The 18,062-nt window shown below is 43.6% G+C and overlaps 1 protein-coding gene across 1 annotated transcript; it reads left to right on the forward strand.

Moving 5' to 3' along the window:
- The first annotated feature begins 870 nt into the window (after positions 1-870).
- Positions 871-18,030, forward strand: efna1a (ephrin-A1a). Its single transcript, XM_053490496.1, has 5 exons — positions 871-1,179; positions 13,664-13,959; positions 14,670-14,735; positions 14,822-14,899; positions 15,607-18,030. The coding sequence occupies exons 1-5, from the start codon at positions 1,076-1,078 to the stop codon at positions 15,732-15,734; spliced, it is 672 nt and encodes a 223-aa protein (XP_053346471.1). The 5' UTR covers positions 871-1,075; the 3' UTR covers positions 15,735-18,030.
- Positions 18,031-18,062: the final 32 nt, after the last annotated feature.

Here is an 18,062-nt window from a genome sequence, read left to right on the forward strand (position 1 = left end):
TTTTCTGTTTTTTTGCACACACATTGCACATTTGCACACTTCTGGACATTTTTATTCATTTCCACTGTTTATTTGTATTTAGATTTATTTTGTCATGTACAGATATATACAGTTTTATATTTCTTATATATTTTTTAATTTTTTATATATTTTGTTCTGCTTTCTATAGCTCAGCTATTTATTTCTCTTTTATTTATTTCTTATTTCTTGTTAATTGGTTTAAAAAAATTTACGTTACAGGCAGTCGTATAAGTATTTCACTGCATATCGTACTGTGTATGACTTTGTATGTAACAAATAAAATTTTAATTTGATTTGAATGAGATTTTTTTGTTACAAATGACGTTCACGAGTTTCACTTTATCTTTGACTGCAGAACTAGATGTCTGGACTCTTTTATTTTATGTACATTTATTTATTATTAATATTAATATTTCATACATACTCTTTTTATTTTTCATCTGTTTAGATTAAAGATTTAAACGTGCTTTATTGACATTTATTTACATTCTAGTTGCAAAAACACAAACAAAAATTTACAAAGCTTAGAAATAAGTCACAAGAAGATAACAGGTGTAGATTAAAAATAAAAATCTATAAAAAAAAATTAAAAAGGAAGATAAAAACTGTATAAAGAGAGAAATAATATGTAGAATATTTATTTCAGTACACCACAGAGACCGACAGGGGGCAGCATACTGACCACGAGCGCACACACACTCAACCTGACCAGGGTTGTTGTTTTTTTCCCCCCAGTACGCCAGTATGCAGGCGCACTCGCCTCTGATTGGTCAGTTGAGTGGTGTGGGCGTGGCCAGGCGGATCTCCTCGGTTTAACTCCACACTGGAGGAACAGTCGGGTCTCAGTGATCTCCGCGCGCGCTGCTGGTGTCTGTGCCATGATGTCATAATTTCTATCAAACTTATGCCTTGATTTGGACCTGATCCTGTTTCTGCTGGAAGCTAAACAGTTTAGGAGCACACTATCTCTCTCTCACACACACACACACACACACACACACCTCCAGGAGAATACTGTACCCTGATTTTTGCTTTATTGTTGTTGGACTTGGAGATGATGGAGCTGGTCTGGGTTCTCCTGTGCGTCATGGCCAACCTGTGCGTCTCTGTGTCCAGGGCTGAGAGACACAGTGTCTTCTGGAATAGCACCAACCCAAAGTAAGTCCAATTTACAATCAAAAAAGTTATATATATATATATATATATATATATATATATATATATATATATATATATAATTTTTTTTATTATTATTATTTTTAAGAAGAAGGAGTGGTGAGTTGATGTGATCATCATGCAATCTCCTGTGTCATGTTTTTATGAAAAGGAGTTGCAGTGATGATGATGATGATGATGATGATGATAGAGGTTGTGATTGTGATAAGATCTCAAAGCTATCCATCTACCTATTGCGACATCGCAACAGGTTTAGCAAGACTTTTCCCCGATAAAGATCATCCTGAACTCATATTTCCTGGTGCTCGAGTGCTCAGCCCTGTATTTTCCCACCGCGGCTCACTGGGCTGTTTTCCCTCTCTCTTGTTAATGTATAAGAGCACTAAAACCCTTAGATCTGAAATCTCTCCTTTACTTCTGAAACCCTGTTTAGCCCAATTCATTCCATCAGAGAAAATGTGCACTTGTCAAGCAGCCAGCTCTCCGGTTACATCCCAAACCACATGCTGCGATGTGTTTCCACACTGCAATGTATTTGGTGCACCATGTCGGTGCCCAGGTACCATGTATACTGTACGAGCACTAAAACCCTTAGATCGGAAGATGGAGTCCCTAAAATGATGTTTTTGTTAGTTTTTGTTTTTGTTTTTGTTTTTTAAACTTTTTTGGGGTTAGCCCAATCTCTTGTGGGTTTTGTTGTGCCTTGTCAAGCAGTCAGCTCTCTGGGTTGACAAACAGACAGATTTGTTTGTTTGTTTGTTTGTTTGTTTGTATGGAGTTGCATCCTAGACCACATCCTGCAGTGTTAGTGCACTAGGTTGGTATCCAGATTAGATTGTATCCCTCAATCCGAACTGTAAGGTTCAGAACGTCTGGCAATCATTGTTTTTTTCATTTTTAAAAATCAATTCCCGCAGGCCTTTAATCATGATCTGACAAGTTCAATCAGATGAGACAGAAAGCTTAAGCGGCGCGGCCTGGAAACTGACGATCCTGTTCTGCATTAGCTCTCGACCTTTTCTTTTTCGTTTTTTCCCGTAAACCCAGTCGGAAGAAGGTATTCTTAGTTCCTTCCAAATCGTAGGAATTCACCTGGAAGGCTGGGAGAGGATATGGGAAGCACATGGCGAGGGATGTGTTGAGCCGCTCAGGCCTGACTTTATTTCACTGAACTTCATTTTCTTGGGGAGTCAAGCCAAAACGTCACACTTGTTTAGCTGGAACTGAGTCAGGTTGTTGTTGTTGTTAGTCTTTCGGCTCCTCCCATCGATCCCAAACATGGCGCAGGTTTTACGCCGGATACCCTTCCTGACACAACCCTCACATTTTTTTATTTATTTATTTTTATCCGGGCGTGGGACCGGCCATGCATCCAGTGGCTGGGAATTGAACCTGGGTCTTCCGCATGGCGGGGGATAAACCCACCGCCGAGCCACCAATGCCCTTAAGATGGTTACTTAAGTAAGATTATCGCCGTGCATCTCCAGGGTCTGGGTTCGATTCCTATCTTAGGTCTGTGTGCATGGAGTTTGCATGTTTTCCCAGTGCTTGGTGGGTTTCCTCCAGGATCCTCCCACAGGCCTCCAAAAACATGCAGGTTGTTGTTCCCAAATTGCTGTAGTGTACGATGGATCGGAACCCCGTTATAGGTAAACTCCGCCTCGTGCCCTAAATCTCCTGAGAGATTCCCCATGACCCTGTACACAGGATATGATGATGAGTGAGTGAGTGAGTGAGTAAGTGAGTGGGTGGTTCGTTGGTTGGTTGGTTGGTTCTCCGTTCTGGTCCTGTGCACTTTGTAGTGTTTTTTTTTTTTCTTGCTCACGTCAAACCAGAAATCACTGTTAATGAGCTGATTAGTTCACACAGGTGTATTGGGAGCTAAAAAAATGGTCTGAGAAGCACAAAGTCAGATCTGAGTGATGTTTGAGGAGGTGGAGGTGTTTATATCAAGGTGTCAGGCTACTTCATCATTAATCCCACATGCTTTTACGAAAAAGTGTCATGAGGCTGAACTGGTTCCAATCTGATAACACGACTACATGATGAGATGAAGTCCGATAACGTTTCAGTCTCAGGGTGGTGTGTGCCGTCTTCCAGCCGAGCCCCAGAACGCATCACGGAGACGTGGTGTCTCAGCTCTTAGACGAGAAAGAAAATATAGAGGGGGAGACAGGGGGAACACTAATCTGCGCTCGGACCCCCAGGACTTGGCTTTGACACCTGTGATTAAGAGTAACCCGACTCCCGGGCCGTAGGCACAACCGCCCCGAACCGCTCAGGAATTACAGGCAGAGTAACGTAGGAGTCAAGACGCCGACATGACAGAAAGTTACAGCGAGTGTGTGTGTGTGTGAGTGTGTGTGTGTGTGAGACTCTCTCTACCTCTCTCTTAGCCAATTCTACATAAATAGCAAGTTCTTGCTATTTGTGTTATTGTTTATCATGGCTAACTCTTCCTCCATTTTCTCTGTCTGTCTCTCGTTCTTAAATCAGATCCTATAATCAGAGAAAAAGAAGTCGTGGGAGAAAAAAAACACGCAGTTTTCTTGCATTTTTTTATTTTTTTTTTTACTTTTTTTTTTCTATAAACTACTTTGACATTCTCATCCTCTCCGCAAAACCACTTAAACGCTTAAGGTTAAAACTGTGTGATGAAGATGCATTGGCCATAAATTGGCATATCAAGTTGCTGTGTGTCGTGCATGTGTGTGTGTGTGTGTGTGTGCGTGTGTGTGTGCATGTATGCACGCTAATGTGTCCAGTTCCAAGAAACACAAACTACGCTGATGTGTTTATACCTGCCCCTGCTTGTGCGTCTGTTCATGTTGCACTCCTGAGTGTGTGTATTACAGTGTGTGTGTGTGTGTGTGTGTAGGGAGTGTCAGAATGAATGATTGTATTCTATCATTCAGACTTTGACACATTAACCTGACTTCCTGTTAAGAGTGGACTCACTCACGGTTCAGCGCGTTACGGATTGTTGTTCAGTGTGACAGTAATGTGTGTGTGTGTGTGTGTGTGTGTGTGTGTGTGTGTGTGTGTGTGTGTGTGTCGTCACCTGTAACTGAACCGAATTAAAATCTAAATGAGTCAATATTATTATCTCTCATTCCTGTTTTTCCCTCTTTTTACTTTGTCTGGTAGAACAGACTCAGGATTCCAGATCTCATCCCCAAAGACTTCTACACTCTTTCCTTCCTCTCAGTCTCTCTCTCTCTCTCTCTCTCTCTCTCCCTTTCTCTCCCTTTCTCTCTAAAATCTCTTTCTCGCTCACTTCTCTCTTTTTCTTTTTTCTCTCCTTCTCATCTTTCTCTCTAAAAATCTCTGTATATCTCTCTCTCTTTCTCATCTTTCTCTCCCTCTCTCTCTCCCTCTCTCTCTCCCTCTCTCTCTCCTCCACACCTCTGTCTCGCCCTTGGCCGCACGCCCGTGGCACCGCTTGGTTTCCTGGCACAAAGTTCACTCGGTAGTTTTTCTTCTTCCTTTCCTTTAACTCTTTCCCTCCGTCCGTACCCGTCTCCCTCCTCCCTTCATGCTGTTTATCTGTCACTATGGTGTGTGTGTGTGTGTGTGTGTGTGTGTGTGAGAGTGAGTGATGAAGTGCCAGTTACTCTATCTACGTATTGTCACTCTCTCTGGCTTTCTGGTGGTCCCTGGGCGGTGGGGTTACCCCTCAGTCCACCCCGCTTTTATTATTTTCTCCTTTCTCTTTTCTTCTCGCCTCTTCTGTTCTTCCCGTCTGTTCCCACCTTATTTGCACCCCTTTTATCTCCATTCTCTCCAAAATTTCCCAGTTTTCCTTTCACTCTCTTTGTATGAAGGAATAAAAAAAAAAAAAAAAGGAAAAAGGTGTTTTCCCTCCTCTCTCTTTTTTCTTTCATTCCTATTTTCTCTCTCTCTTCTTTGCTCTTCTCGAACCCTTTCGCAGCTGTAACCATCATTTTTTCATCACATCCTTTTTTCCTTCTCTCCACATCGTGCTCGTTTCTTCCTGTTTCTTCTCCTCTTCAGACGCACAGGGATTCCCGTGCACCTTCCCTTCATCTGTGATCCCTTCGTGCTGATGATCACACACACTGATGTTTCGTGGCCGTTATGTGAGACCCGGACTCTCTCTCACCGTATCTCACTGCAGATCTGATTGGATATAGGAAATATTAAATTAGGGGGAAAAGGACTGCAGAGTAACTGTGTGTGTGTGTGTGTGTGTGTGTGTGTGTGTGTGTGTGTGTGTGTGAGATAGAGAGAGACCATGCGTTCCCCTGCTGAGTGTGTGTTTCCTGGCCAGCTCTTTTCCCGGGAAAATGGCACATCCTGTACACGGCGTAAACAATACCTTTCTCACACACTCACGCACGCAAAGAGGTCGGTCTCACACTCTACAGTCACTCACACACACACTGAAAGTCTGGGAACAGGACTGAACTTCATACAAGTTCATACATACTCGAGCTCTCTGCCACTTGTTTCTCTTTCTTTCTCTCTCTCTCACACACACACACACACACACACACACACACACACACACACACACACACACAAACCTGGTCATTAGGGCTCAGTGGTATTGTTGCTCACTTTTTAATGTTTTCGCAGGTGTATGACGGAGAGAGAGCGGGGAGAGGGAGGGGCGGGGGAGAGGGAGACAGAGAATGAAGGACGTGAAGAGAGGGGTAGATTGAGAAAAGACCAAGGAGGACAGAGGGAGACGGAGATGGGAGAGGGGACGAAGGAGAGAGTGAGAGGAACAGAGATGGAGATGTAGAGAGAGGGGGGGGGAAGAAGAGGGGAGACAGAAAGAAAGAAAGAAAGAAAGGGGAGTGAGAGGGACAGAGAAAGGACATGGAGAAAGGGGTAGCTTGAGAAAGAACAAGATGGACAGAGGAGGAGGTAAAGTGAGGAAGAAAGAAGAAGAGAGGGACATAGAGAGAGAGAGAGAGAGCGATGTAGAGAGAAAGACAGGAAGACAAAAAGAGAGAACAAGAGGGAAAGAGAAATGGGAGAGAGAGACAAAGGGGAAATGCAAGATAGACAGAGAGAGAGGGGGGAAGGAAAGAAAGAAAGAAAGAAAGAGAGTGAGAGGGACAGAGAAAGGACATGGAGAAAAGGGTAGATTGAGAAAGAACAAGATGGACAGAGGGAGAGGTGAAGTGAGGAAGAAAGAAGAAGAGAGGGACATGGAGAGAGAGAGAGTGATGTAGAGAGAAAGACAGGGAGACAAAAAGAGAGAACAAGAGGGAAAGAGAAATGGGAGAGAGAGACAAAGGGGAAATGCAAGATAGACAGAGAGAGAGGGGGGAAGGAAAGAAAGAAAGAAAGAAAGAGAGTGAGAGGGACAGAGAAAGGACATGGAGAAAAGGGTAGATTGAAAAAAAAACAAGATGGACAGAGGGAGAGGTAATGTGAGGAAGAAAGAAGAAGAGAGGGACATAAAGAGAAAGAGAGAGAAAGATAGGGAGACAAAAAGAGAGAATAAGAGGGACAGGGAGATGGGGATAAAGAGAAATGGAAGAGGGAGATAAAGGGGAAACGCAAGATAGAGAGAGAGAGGGGGGGGAGGAAGGAAGGAAAGAAAGAAAGAAAGAGTGAGAGAGAGAGACAGGGAGATGGAAATAAAAAAAGAAGAGAGATAAAGGGGGGAAAGAATGAACGAAATAATTTTTGTTATTTGAACGACAGGCAGTGTGTGTGTGTGTGTGTGTGTGTGTGTGTGTGTGTATTGGTGTGTGTGTGTCCATGGGTGTGTTCATTTACATCAGCTACACAGGATTGTGTGTGTGTGTGTGTGTGTGATTGGGGGGCAGCGCAGTAATGACTGTGTGTCGGTTCATGACGTCAGAACAAACACTTTTTCCTCAAAAAAGTCAGGACTTTACCTCAGAACTGTGACGTTTGAGCTCTGGGGGACGTCGTCTCAGCTCCAGCTCTGGGACTCCATCTAAACAATGTCCTCAGTCAGTTAGCAACCAGCGCTAACCAGCTAACTGTGCTGCCTCAGAACGCTGAAGTGTAGAGTCAGTGTTGTAGATTTAAACAGTAAATGTGTGTGTGTGCGTGTGTGCGTGTGTGTGTGTGTGTGTGTGTGTGTGTGTGTGTGTTCATTGACCTGAAGCTTAAACTTGTATTAAACCTGGTTTAAAAGTCAGTTTAAAGTGCTGCTGCGTTACTGTTTGTTGCCGCGCGGCGCACTGCTGTCATGTTGCGTTTCAGCTAGCAGGTTGGTTTAAAGTCAGGGAATTGCGAGTCAGGACCTGCAGCATGAGAGATAATAAAGGGGGGCAGCACGGCGGCTTAGTGGTTAGCACTGTCGCCTCACACCTGAAGGGTCCGGGTTCGGTTCCCGTGTGCATGGAGTTTGCATCTTCTCCCCGTGCTTGGTGGGTTTCCTCACACAGTCCTCCAAAGACATGCAGATTAGGCTAAGTGTGTGAGTGTGTGTGTGCCCTGCAATGGATTGGCACCCCGCCTCATGGTCACCTGGGATAGGCTCCAGTCCCCCCGCGACCCTGTATACAGAATAAAGTGGTATGGACAAGTATAGATGAGTGAGTGATAAAATAAACGGTTGTGACACAAACAACGAAACCGCGGCCCGTTCCTAATGTGCGTGTGCGGGTGAACATTAACTGCGTCACCCTGAGAAGGAAACACTGTGGCTCGAAAACACCAAAGAATTTGTCTCTGGTTTCCGATGATCAGGTCACTGAAGCATGTGTTGTTCCCACCTGCGAGTGTTTTTTTGTCGGGTTCGGTGTGCGAAGAATGCTAACATCCTTATCGCTGCGTAAAATCAATAGAGGAAAGAGCTCAGTCATTCCCTCACGAAGGGCAGACAATGGGTGAAACTTTTCCAAGGAGAAAGGGGAGCCTGATAACCGCGACACCTCTGAGGAGCGAGCCGAGCCGACAGAACCTGCAGCCTGAGATTGACGAGGAAAGGTGAAACCGAGAAACACAAGGTATCGGATGGCTATCTTATCTGTGGAGGGCGAGTGACGTCGCCATGGCAGCGGAACGGGCAGCGCCAGCATGTGCACGAGCAGGACGCTAAGCAACATGCCTCGCATTCCAGCCATCCGGCCTGCGATTGGTGCAGAGAGAGCTTATGAGTGGGGGTGGAGAAGAACTGAATGAGGGGATCAAGCAGGCTTATTGAGTGCTGAATACACACACACACACACACACACAGCAAGGGAGAGGAGAAAGCACAGAGATGGATGGATGGACGGATGAGATGAAAGTCTGGCCTGAGCCCGGAGACGCGGCCCATCATGGCGTATCAAAGCCTCTCTCAACTTTCCTGTACTTCTTTCTTGTTCTCCTCTTCTCCCTCACTCTCGTACACATGTGCAGCACTTTCTAATACTTCAAAGAAGCACAGTTTTGGCTCAAGTGCTTTCGTTTTTTTGGGGGGGAACCGAACAATATACGTTTTTTTTTTTGTCCAAAGTAGCTTTTTTTTGTTCTTTAATCTTCCAATGAAGCATCTGCTTCTCTCTCTTTCGTTTTTTTTCCCTCATTCATCCTGAGCACTTACCGAAACAGTCTGTCCACCTATTATTATTTTTTTTCTTGCTCTTCTTTTTTGAAAACTACTCCACTATAACGGTCTGCCTGTGGAACAATACAGGATCTGTCCCTGGGCCCCCCATGCTTTCTCTCTCTCCCTCTCTCCCTCTCTCTCTCGCTCTGCATTAGGCAGGGTCTACTGCGGATGAATAGCACCGTGTGGCCACCTCTGAAGCCCGGGCTCCGTAATCCGGCCGCACAGAGTACCCGATTATCCGGCCTCGCGGCATTCCAGTCCAGTCATCCAGAATGCTGAAGCGAGCACTAAAAGCTCGGAAAGAGAATATGCGCAAGATGAAGCTCTCCCACTGATTAAATAGTGATGGAGGGAGAAGAGAGAAAATGGGTAGAGTAACAGGTGTGGGGTAGACGAAAGAAAGAGAGAGAGAGAGAGAGAGATAAAAGATCAAAAGTATAAAAGATCTGAGTCCTGGATTTGATCCCGTCTGGGGCGCATGATCATGAGCCAGGGTACTTTGGTATCAGAGTGTGCTTGAATGAGACGCCAGGTGAATCAGGAGGGAGTTACGTGTGTGTGTGTGTGTGTGTGTGTGTGTTTGTGAGTAAGTGTTAGAATCTTAGCTGCTGACTCAGAGCATTTCCTCCACCTTTCACCACTCGCCATCCTCCCTTCCCCCGCAGACCGTTCACATTCCAGTTAGTAGAAAGGAAGAGAGGTGGATGGACAGAGAGGGGGTCGAGGTGACGAAAGACACGACTCCAACCCAAACAGTGAAAGGACAGGATCAGCACCACAACCTTTTAGACTGCAGTGTAAAAGAAAAAATCAGGATCAACCAAACCGCTGCACTCGAACCATCACCGTGACTCATTAAAACACATTAACACACACCCCATGTTTCCTCACTGGTTTCGCGTTAATCAGTTTCAGCTTGTCGAGTTGGAAAAAGATGAACTGAGTGTCGTGTTTCTCATCACAGATGCTCTTTATTCATGCTTTGTCCTAAAAGAGAGAAGACAAAGTGTTTAATGAGCAGTGCCGGCCATTAGTTCCTCAGCTTCCTCCTATGTGTGTGTGTGTGTGTGTGAGAGAGTGTGTGTGTGTGTGAGTGGAGGCGTTAGAGCCCGAGAGTGAAAGGCTTTGCTGTATGAATAACCCCATTGATAAAGTAACTGTAAACCTCCAAAGGACACTCACTAGTCCAAAGAAGAGCCCCTGACCCTTACACCCCCATCCCCCAAATTCTCTCAGTCTCCCCTCTGACTCCGAGCCCTCAGGGGTGGGGTGGAGCGACATAATTGCCCCCCTCTGGGGCCACTTTAATACCCTGCTTTGTGTTTTAATTGCCCCCCCTCTGACCCTCTTTTGATGCCCACATTGCAGCCATACCGCAAACAGCTTCTAATCATGACCTTTACTCGTGTGTGTGTGTGTGTGTGTGTGTGTGTGTGTGTGTGTGTGTGTGTGTGTGTGTGTGTGTGTGTGAGTGTGTGTGTGCCATTATGTCTTTTGTTAATCCAGCCCTCTGCTCTTTTTCGGAGGAATATTTCAACATGTACGTAAGCATTTATGAAAACCCGATGCAGAAACATCTCTCGCGTCATCGCTCTTGAGAAGCACAAAGCTTAATCCTTTTATCCCGCGACATGGCCGTGAGGATTTAGTGACACAGGACAGACCGCGGAGTGTACAGTGTGTTTACGGGATCATGTATATCAGTTTTCAGCATCTGCTCGAGTATTAGTTATGACCCGAGTTCTGTGTGTTGTCTGAAACTGCTAGGTTCCCCAGCGAGGTCTTTGAGAAAAACCACTGCAGGAGGCGGGGCTAAACCTGATCGCATGAAAGAATGGATGGATAAACGGCTGTTGCATAGAGCTATCAGAAGAAATAGTGTTAGCTAGGGGTTGCAATTATTTCAGGAATTGCTGAAAGACCGTGATTCTGTCCATGGTGTCCACACACAGTACGCAGTAGATTAATGATTTCCTCGACTGCACTGCAGAAGTTCGGTGAATGGGAGTGATTTGTGCTCGTCACACAGTACGTTAATACGTACAAGCGATGAACTACTGTCTTTGTCCCAGTATACGAGCACAGCGGGGGAATTGATTTATTGACTGCGACTCCTCTGCTTCAGGTGACGATATGCCCTCTACCTGTACTTGTTGGTATTGTATTCTTGCTTGATCTAACTGGCAGCATGACGAGCGGTGGAAACGTGTTCATTTTGTACGTGTCATATGGGTAACTTTTTATACCTCGTGGTTATGGTGTTATCCCAAGGCAGACGACACCACCGTATTGTTAGCAACTTCTTCTGTCTTTACATTTACATACCGGCAGACATCCTTATCCAATTGTTACATTGTTATCACATTATAAATATAAATATTTGAGGGCCTCGGCCTCATGGACCCAGCAGTGGCAACTTGGTGGTGGTGGTGGTGGGGTTTGAACCTGGAATCTTACGATTAGCCGATCACTACCTCCTGGACGCACCGTCTCCGTCCGTTCCCCACCTTTAAGCAGGAGAATGCCGGGCGGGAAATGTGGAGCATGCTCAGAGCGCCCAGGCTAATTCCTGTTTTTATGATCAAGTTATTCGTGCAGGAGTAGCTCGACTTAAAGCTGCATTAAGTTAAATTAATATGATGTCATTCAGACAACATCACGAAAACATACTGACTGTGATGAGTCTAAAGCTCGAGCCAGCAGTTTGACAGCGTTAGTCAGTCTTCTAGTCCGATTAGTTGAGTGTAGAGCTGTGTGACTAACATGATTACGCACGTGAATCGATCTTTTACTGGTTGATTCGATCCATAGAATCAGTGGATCTAATATCAGTGGATTTAATGGTTTTCTAATAGAAATCAATTCACACAATTCAAATTATTTAAGTAAACTTACAAACATTAAATGGTCTGAAATTGCCAAATTTTTATAAATTACAAACTGCTTTCATCGTCTTGAAAGTCCTTGAAAAATACTTTAGATTTTTCTTTTTTTATAAATGGTTTAAAGGTGCAATTACTGCCACCTACTGGCCTGGAGTGTGGAGCGGAAGATTAGCAGGAAAAAAAATTGTCTTGTGCGAGACTTGACATTTAAACAACAAACAATAAGTTACACAGTGTTTCAGTTGTTATTAGATACTTTTAGTAGTTTTTAATGCTCAGACAAATCAGACAATAATCTTTGAATCGAATCAAAATCAAACCGAAGCAGCGATCTACCCACAACTCACAGATTCGTCTTTTCCTGATTTCATTTTAGAAGTAAACAAAGTCTCAACCATGTAGTAGATATAAGGCGATGTCTGTACATGTAGGATGGGCGTGCATGTCCAGGTCATGGAGTTTGTATTTGTATCACTTTCAAATCGGCAAAAACTAAATATAAAACCATGAAATCTCTATCAGAATTAGAAATAAATCAGGGCTTACGCATCACCGTCAGCACAACACAATCGTAGCTGCAGATTGACGAATTCTGGTGTCGACTCTTTCATGCCGCTCCTTTATTACACTCCCCTGTGGTTAAAGATTCACAGCAGCAGCCATTTGCCAAGCTGAATAAACACCGGTCACTGTAGGCTACGTTAATGATCGCCTGCAGGTGTAGTATTTTTCACTTCCCCGATGTTGTTGCAGTACTAGGATTTGGCCTGTGGTTGAAATATTTCTTGACACGGGCTTTAAACAGAGACACGCATTCTTTCTTTCACTGGAATGTAGGTTTGAGCGAGCGAGGCAGGAAAGAAGGGGAGAGAGGGAAGACGGCCAGTAGAGCAGGAAACCTGGAGGAGGAGCGGAGTTAGGGAGGACAGAAGAAAGGAGAGGAGTCCAGAGGCAGACGATCGGCCAGAACAGGGCGTGTGTGTGTGTGTGTGTATGTGTGTGTGTGTACGTAATAAGAGGGGGTGCAGACAGGACACCGATTCATTCCTCTGTTTTAGGGCGGGTCTGTCTTTTCTCTTTGAAACTGTGTTAATGCCTCAAAAAGTATTTTTGGTGTGTGTGTGTGGTGTGTGTATGCATTAAGGACAGAAAATGTCCAGTGAGGGAATCTGTAGGTTGGTGATCATTCTTTACAATAGCTTTTCTGGCTGCATTCTAAAACCTTGAGGCGAACTTCCTGTCCCTGTAGGACGAGTGAACGCTCTGGCGCACACCCTGATGAGACGCACCGTCTCCATCCGTTCCCCACCGTTAATCGTTCTCATTTTGATTTTTCCACATCTACTAGGCGATTGTTCACTTTTCAGTCCTCGCTGATTTCCCAGTGCTCTTCAAGCACATGGTTTTACGATCACCGTCGCGGCGATTTAATCCGTCATGACGCTGCGCCGCTACCAGATGGTAGAAACAGGAGCGATGCTCGCGATGTGACCGGGAAACCGTCTCCCACGTCCTCATCATCGCCTTTATGTTATTAGATGGTTTTGTCCTTCATGTTTGTTCATAGCGGACTTTAATTTTAAAAGCATTTAAAGCATATTCAGCACTGACGGGCTATTATTCATTTATTTTTTTTCCTGTTTGTGAATTGTCTCGCGTTTAAACAATCCAATTAGATTTTTCCCCTAATATGTAAGAACACGCCCCTCCCCCGGCTTGTAGGCAGTATGGTGGCGTAGTGGTTAGAATTGTCGCCATGCACCTTCAGGGTCTGGGTTTGATTCCCCGGTGCAATGGATTGGCACCCCATCCCGGGTGTACCCCACCTGTTGCCCTAAGACTCATGGGATAGCCTCCAAGCCCGCCATGCCCTCCATACCAAATTAATGCGGTATAGATGATGAGTATGATTGTATTGATTGTAAATTCTATTGATTGTAATGAGCCCCGTATACACGATTCTGCAGATTCATGCTAAGTCTGTTTGTCTCCATCAGCTTCATTGTTCCCTCTCTCCGCTTTGCTCCGGCAGGTTTCAGGAGGACGTCTACGCAGTAGAGGTGCGTCTGAACGACTACCTGGACATCGTGTGCCCGCATTACCCTCTGGGCACGGTGCCGTCCCAGGAGGCAGAGCGCTATGTGCTATACATGGTGGAGCGTGAGGACTACGAGGCGTGCCGGCCACAGTCCTATGAGCAGATGCGCTGGGAGTGCGGCCAGCCCTTTGCCCAGCACGCGCCAGAAAAGTTCTCTGAGAAGTTCCAGCGGTTTACACCCTTCACCCTCGGCAAGGAGTTCCGCCCAGGCCAGAGCTACTACTACATCTGTGAGTTATAAGTAAAGTTGTTATCATCATTATATCCTCATTGGTTACTACTATATTTGTTTGCTTTTTTTTTTTCCGGTCCAGACTGTACCAGTCTGTTAAATGCTGAACTGGATCTCTGTGCACGTACAAAACCTTTGCATGGTGCTCATGTGAAAGGCTTCATTTCTGTATATAAGTGCATGACTGCATCATCCAGTTCACACCCATGACGGTCCAGTTTTAAATTTATGGTACAGCGAGCTGCCAGAGAAGAATTTCGGGGGCATGAGTCAAGTCCACGTGCCCTTTTAGTCCTTCAGTAATGAATAGGTCCCCTGAGCCGTTATGCGAGTCCACACTATGCTGTGAGCCTCACTCATTCAGTAAGAAGCAGTCGCGTTTGATTTTTTTAATTTTAAATATGCTTCCAGTTTAGAGTACAGGGTAAGATATTCTTTAGGAAGGAAAAATGTACTCGTTGTTTTTTCAGGCTCCAACTTGGAATGATTCAGTCTTTAATGGAGAGTGGACATCATTACTATGATTAAAAGCTGCGCTTTAAGGCCTTTTCACAAAAAAAGCAAACGAGAAACAAGGGATTAGACCACACAAGGATATAATTAAAAGCATGACAAGAGTGTTTACATTTCTGGCAGGTGAAAGAACCCAGATTAGTTCCTTCCTATCACCTTTCCCACTTTAATGTTTTTTTTTTCCTCTTTAAACAGCTAAACCGCTACACCACCATGGACAGGAGTGTCTGAAGCTAAGAGTGGATGTTGTTGCAAATGATGGTGAGGATCACTAGAGGATAAATTCCACATGATTTATATGAAGAATGGATCCATATATATTTAGTATGTATTTATTCTCTATTCAGGTTCACAAGAGGCTAGAGTTGGACCAGGTAAAGGAAGCGGAGGAGGCGTGCACACCACCTCGAACCGCTTACCGGCAGGTATAAATCTTTTATTCACCCTTTCGAACTAATTGAACTAATCACAGACTTATCTTCAAAGGCTAAGAACCTTTGAAGATAAGTCTGTGATGTGTATAATTGTTAAACTAGTTAGGGCCCAAGCACTATGACATCACCACTATTATAGCGATGACGATGACATCATAGTGCTAATGCGCGAGGGCCTCCGCAGAAGATTTTGCTGCGTAGCTCATACACACTTGCACGGATACATGTAAAACCTGGTAGACATTTAGACCTCATCGAGCTGCACAACTTTCGCTATGCATGTCATTGGCTCTACCCAACAGAAAGTAATTTATTTTGAGTTGTTTGCTAAACGTACCCAATGGAATTTGATATACTCCTCCTAGGGGATTTATACGATCGCCACCAGACCGGCCCAATATAATCTCACAACATTGAGGATGCAAAATTGCCAAGAGTTTTTGGGTATCTTAAATGGTTCAGACGTCGCAAGGCATTAAATTTCTTGCAAAAAGTGGCTATATATATATAATGTTATTGGTATTTCCTCTTTAAATGCATGTGCCCCCAAAGTGCCCACTGTCTTTCTGGTGTACCTGGGCAGCGGTGGCACAGGTGCTTGGGCCCAATCATCGTTGCTTTGCAACTATATTTAATATTTAAAAACAGTTTATAAGTAAGTTAGTAACCTCTTCGTTCTGCCCTCTTTTTGCCCCCAGACGAGCCAGTGGTGCTGCCAGATGTTCAGAAAAGTGTGCGAGCAAGCGCTGCGGTCAGACCAGCCTTTTCAACCATCCTTACCATCCTGCTACCTTTATTATTACTACCGGTGTTAAATCTGGATTAAAAACATTTTAAAGCACTACAGTGATCCAAAATCGAGATGAAGAGTGGCGTGTGTTTAAGTTAAACACACAGGAGGAGTTCTCAAAAGCCCAGCGCTGGCCACTGGGGGACGGAGCCGAGGGACTCTCTGATACTGTTCTGGTTTTAAGAGACGGTTCGCCAAAATCAAGACAGTCCCAAGTCTGCTAGAGTCAGCAGTAACGTGGGCATTTTGTCCTGAAAGGATGCCTTTTGTAAAGGGAAATGTCAAACCCTTTTTTTTTTTTGAGCAAACCTTCCATTTTGCAGAAGTTCTAGAGTAGCTGGAAGAGCGATAAACGATAAGCGTTGAGTGTTTGGCCAACCCAAGGCAACATTCTGTAATAATCTACAGGACAGCCCATAATCTAATGAGCCAAAGATCACAGAGCTTATCACTGAAGTGTACAAGGGTTTCGTTGTTTTTGTTTTTCAACTGATTTCTCCATGTAGCAGCGAAGAAGCACAATCTGTCTGTGTACCATTAATAAATCAACTGGACAACTTACAGTTTATACACACACACACATACACACACACACACACATACACACACAGGTCATGTGCCATACAAAGACACAATTTGTAGCATTCACACACTTAAGCTGTTTTGTTGTTGTACGTTTTATTTGAAGAGTTTTTATGTTATTTAAGTGACCTATATGGCAAACAGCTGTATAAAAGGAGCACAAAATCCAACCGTGTTTTTTTAGGAAGAAATAAGCAGAGAGAGAGAGAGAGAATTATAATAATTTGCTAATTAACCAAATACATACAGACTCTTCAGTAAATTAAATAGAGAAATACATTACTGTGATCGGTTATGTGCTGTGTTTCTCCTTTGATCAACTTAAAGAGGAAAGAAATACTTTATATCTATTTAATCTCACTAATTGACATTTAATAAAGAGAGAGGGAGAGGGCTTGTCTGCATGAAAATGATTCCGCATGCTCTTTCACAGTCTCAGTCTTACAATATGGCGCGTACCATCATAGAGGAAAAAAACTCCATAGATGTGACAACCAATTCAGGTCGTCAGCTGACTTCGTTTTATTGCCACATTTTTTTCTGATGAGTCTCACTAACAAGGGGTTTCCTCCCAGACTGGACACACAGCTGTTGAATCCCGAACTTGTAAGTGTGCGCGTATGGAAATGCTCTGACTTTCATTGGGAACATAGCACACTGATTTCTACTGTCCATTGTTTATGATGCAATTTAACCAAGAGTTTAAGTGATCTGTTCATGATTGCCCATGACGTTGACAGTTCAGTTGATCATCCTTCCCGCGTTTACTAATTTGTTGGACACATCTTCAGTCATTTCAGCTCTCTCTCTCCCTAGTTGTTTTCTTTGCTTCATGCACGCCCTTATTAAATAGCGTTTTTTTTTTTTGTCCAATTCAATTCAATTTTATTTGTATAGCGCTTTTAACTTTAATTGTCATTGTCGCTTTACACAATCAAAGTTTTTTTAAAGTTTGTATGGAATGTGAATGAATCAGAATGGTCAGATAGTCCCTAATGAGCGAGCAAGCGATGTCCATTTTTTAGTCCTTTTATATTTCTGTATAAAATGATTAGAGTCCAGATATCTAAGGTCTTTAAAAATGCTTAAATTTTACATTATTTCCTAATTTAATAAAAATCCAAGCAATTATTATATTGTTGACGTTAACTTACCAGGCAAGTAGAATGTTTAAAACATTTGAGCTGGCACGGAAATAACAAGTTAGTTTAAAGTCTTGATGTCTTAGGATCACACACAAGAGGAAAATCCAATACAACCAGTATATATCCATATACAAACAGTAACTCTGGTCATTATTACACACTTATACACTGTGTGTGTGTGTGTGTATACATACACACACCCATAATGATTTGTGTTAAACATTCCACAATGACAGTTTCTCAGATATTTGAACTCCACTTCACTGATGCATGTATCACACACACACACACACACACATGCACATATAGTAGAATAGTACAATAGAGATGATTTTATGATTATGTATTTAATGCTGTATAACGACAAAACTGAATCGGTCCGCATCTACTACACGAAATGCTACACGGTCAAACGTCTACCTGTTTTATGTGATGTTAAAAAATGCAATGCATGACTACACGTCGCTCTGATCTACTCCTCGAAACCCCGTACTCTGTATGTGTCATGTAAACTGTATATTATGTACATATAGATGGATATATATAAGAAAGTTAAATACTGTAAATGTTTATTCATATGTGAAATAAAGATTATTTTTGGAACATGTTGTTACCTTATTGTTCCCTTTAACAGTGT

The sequence above is a fragment of the Clarias gariepinus genome, chromosome 28, assembly GCF_024256425.1.
Source record: "Clarias gariepinus isolate MV-2021 ecotype Netherlands chromosome 28, CGAR_prim_01v2, whole genome shotgun sequence".
In the NCBI taxonomy this organism is placed as follows: domain Eukaryota; kingdom Metazoa; phylum Chordata; class Actinopteri; order Siluriformes; family Clariidae; genus Clarias; species Clarias gariepinus.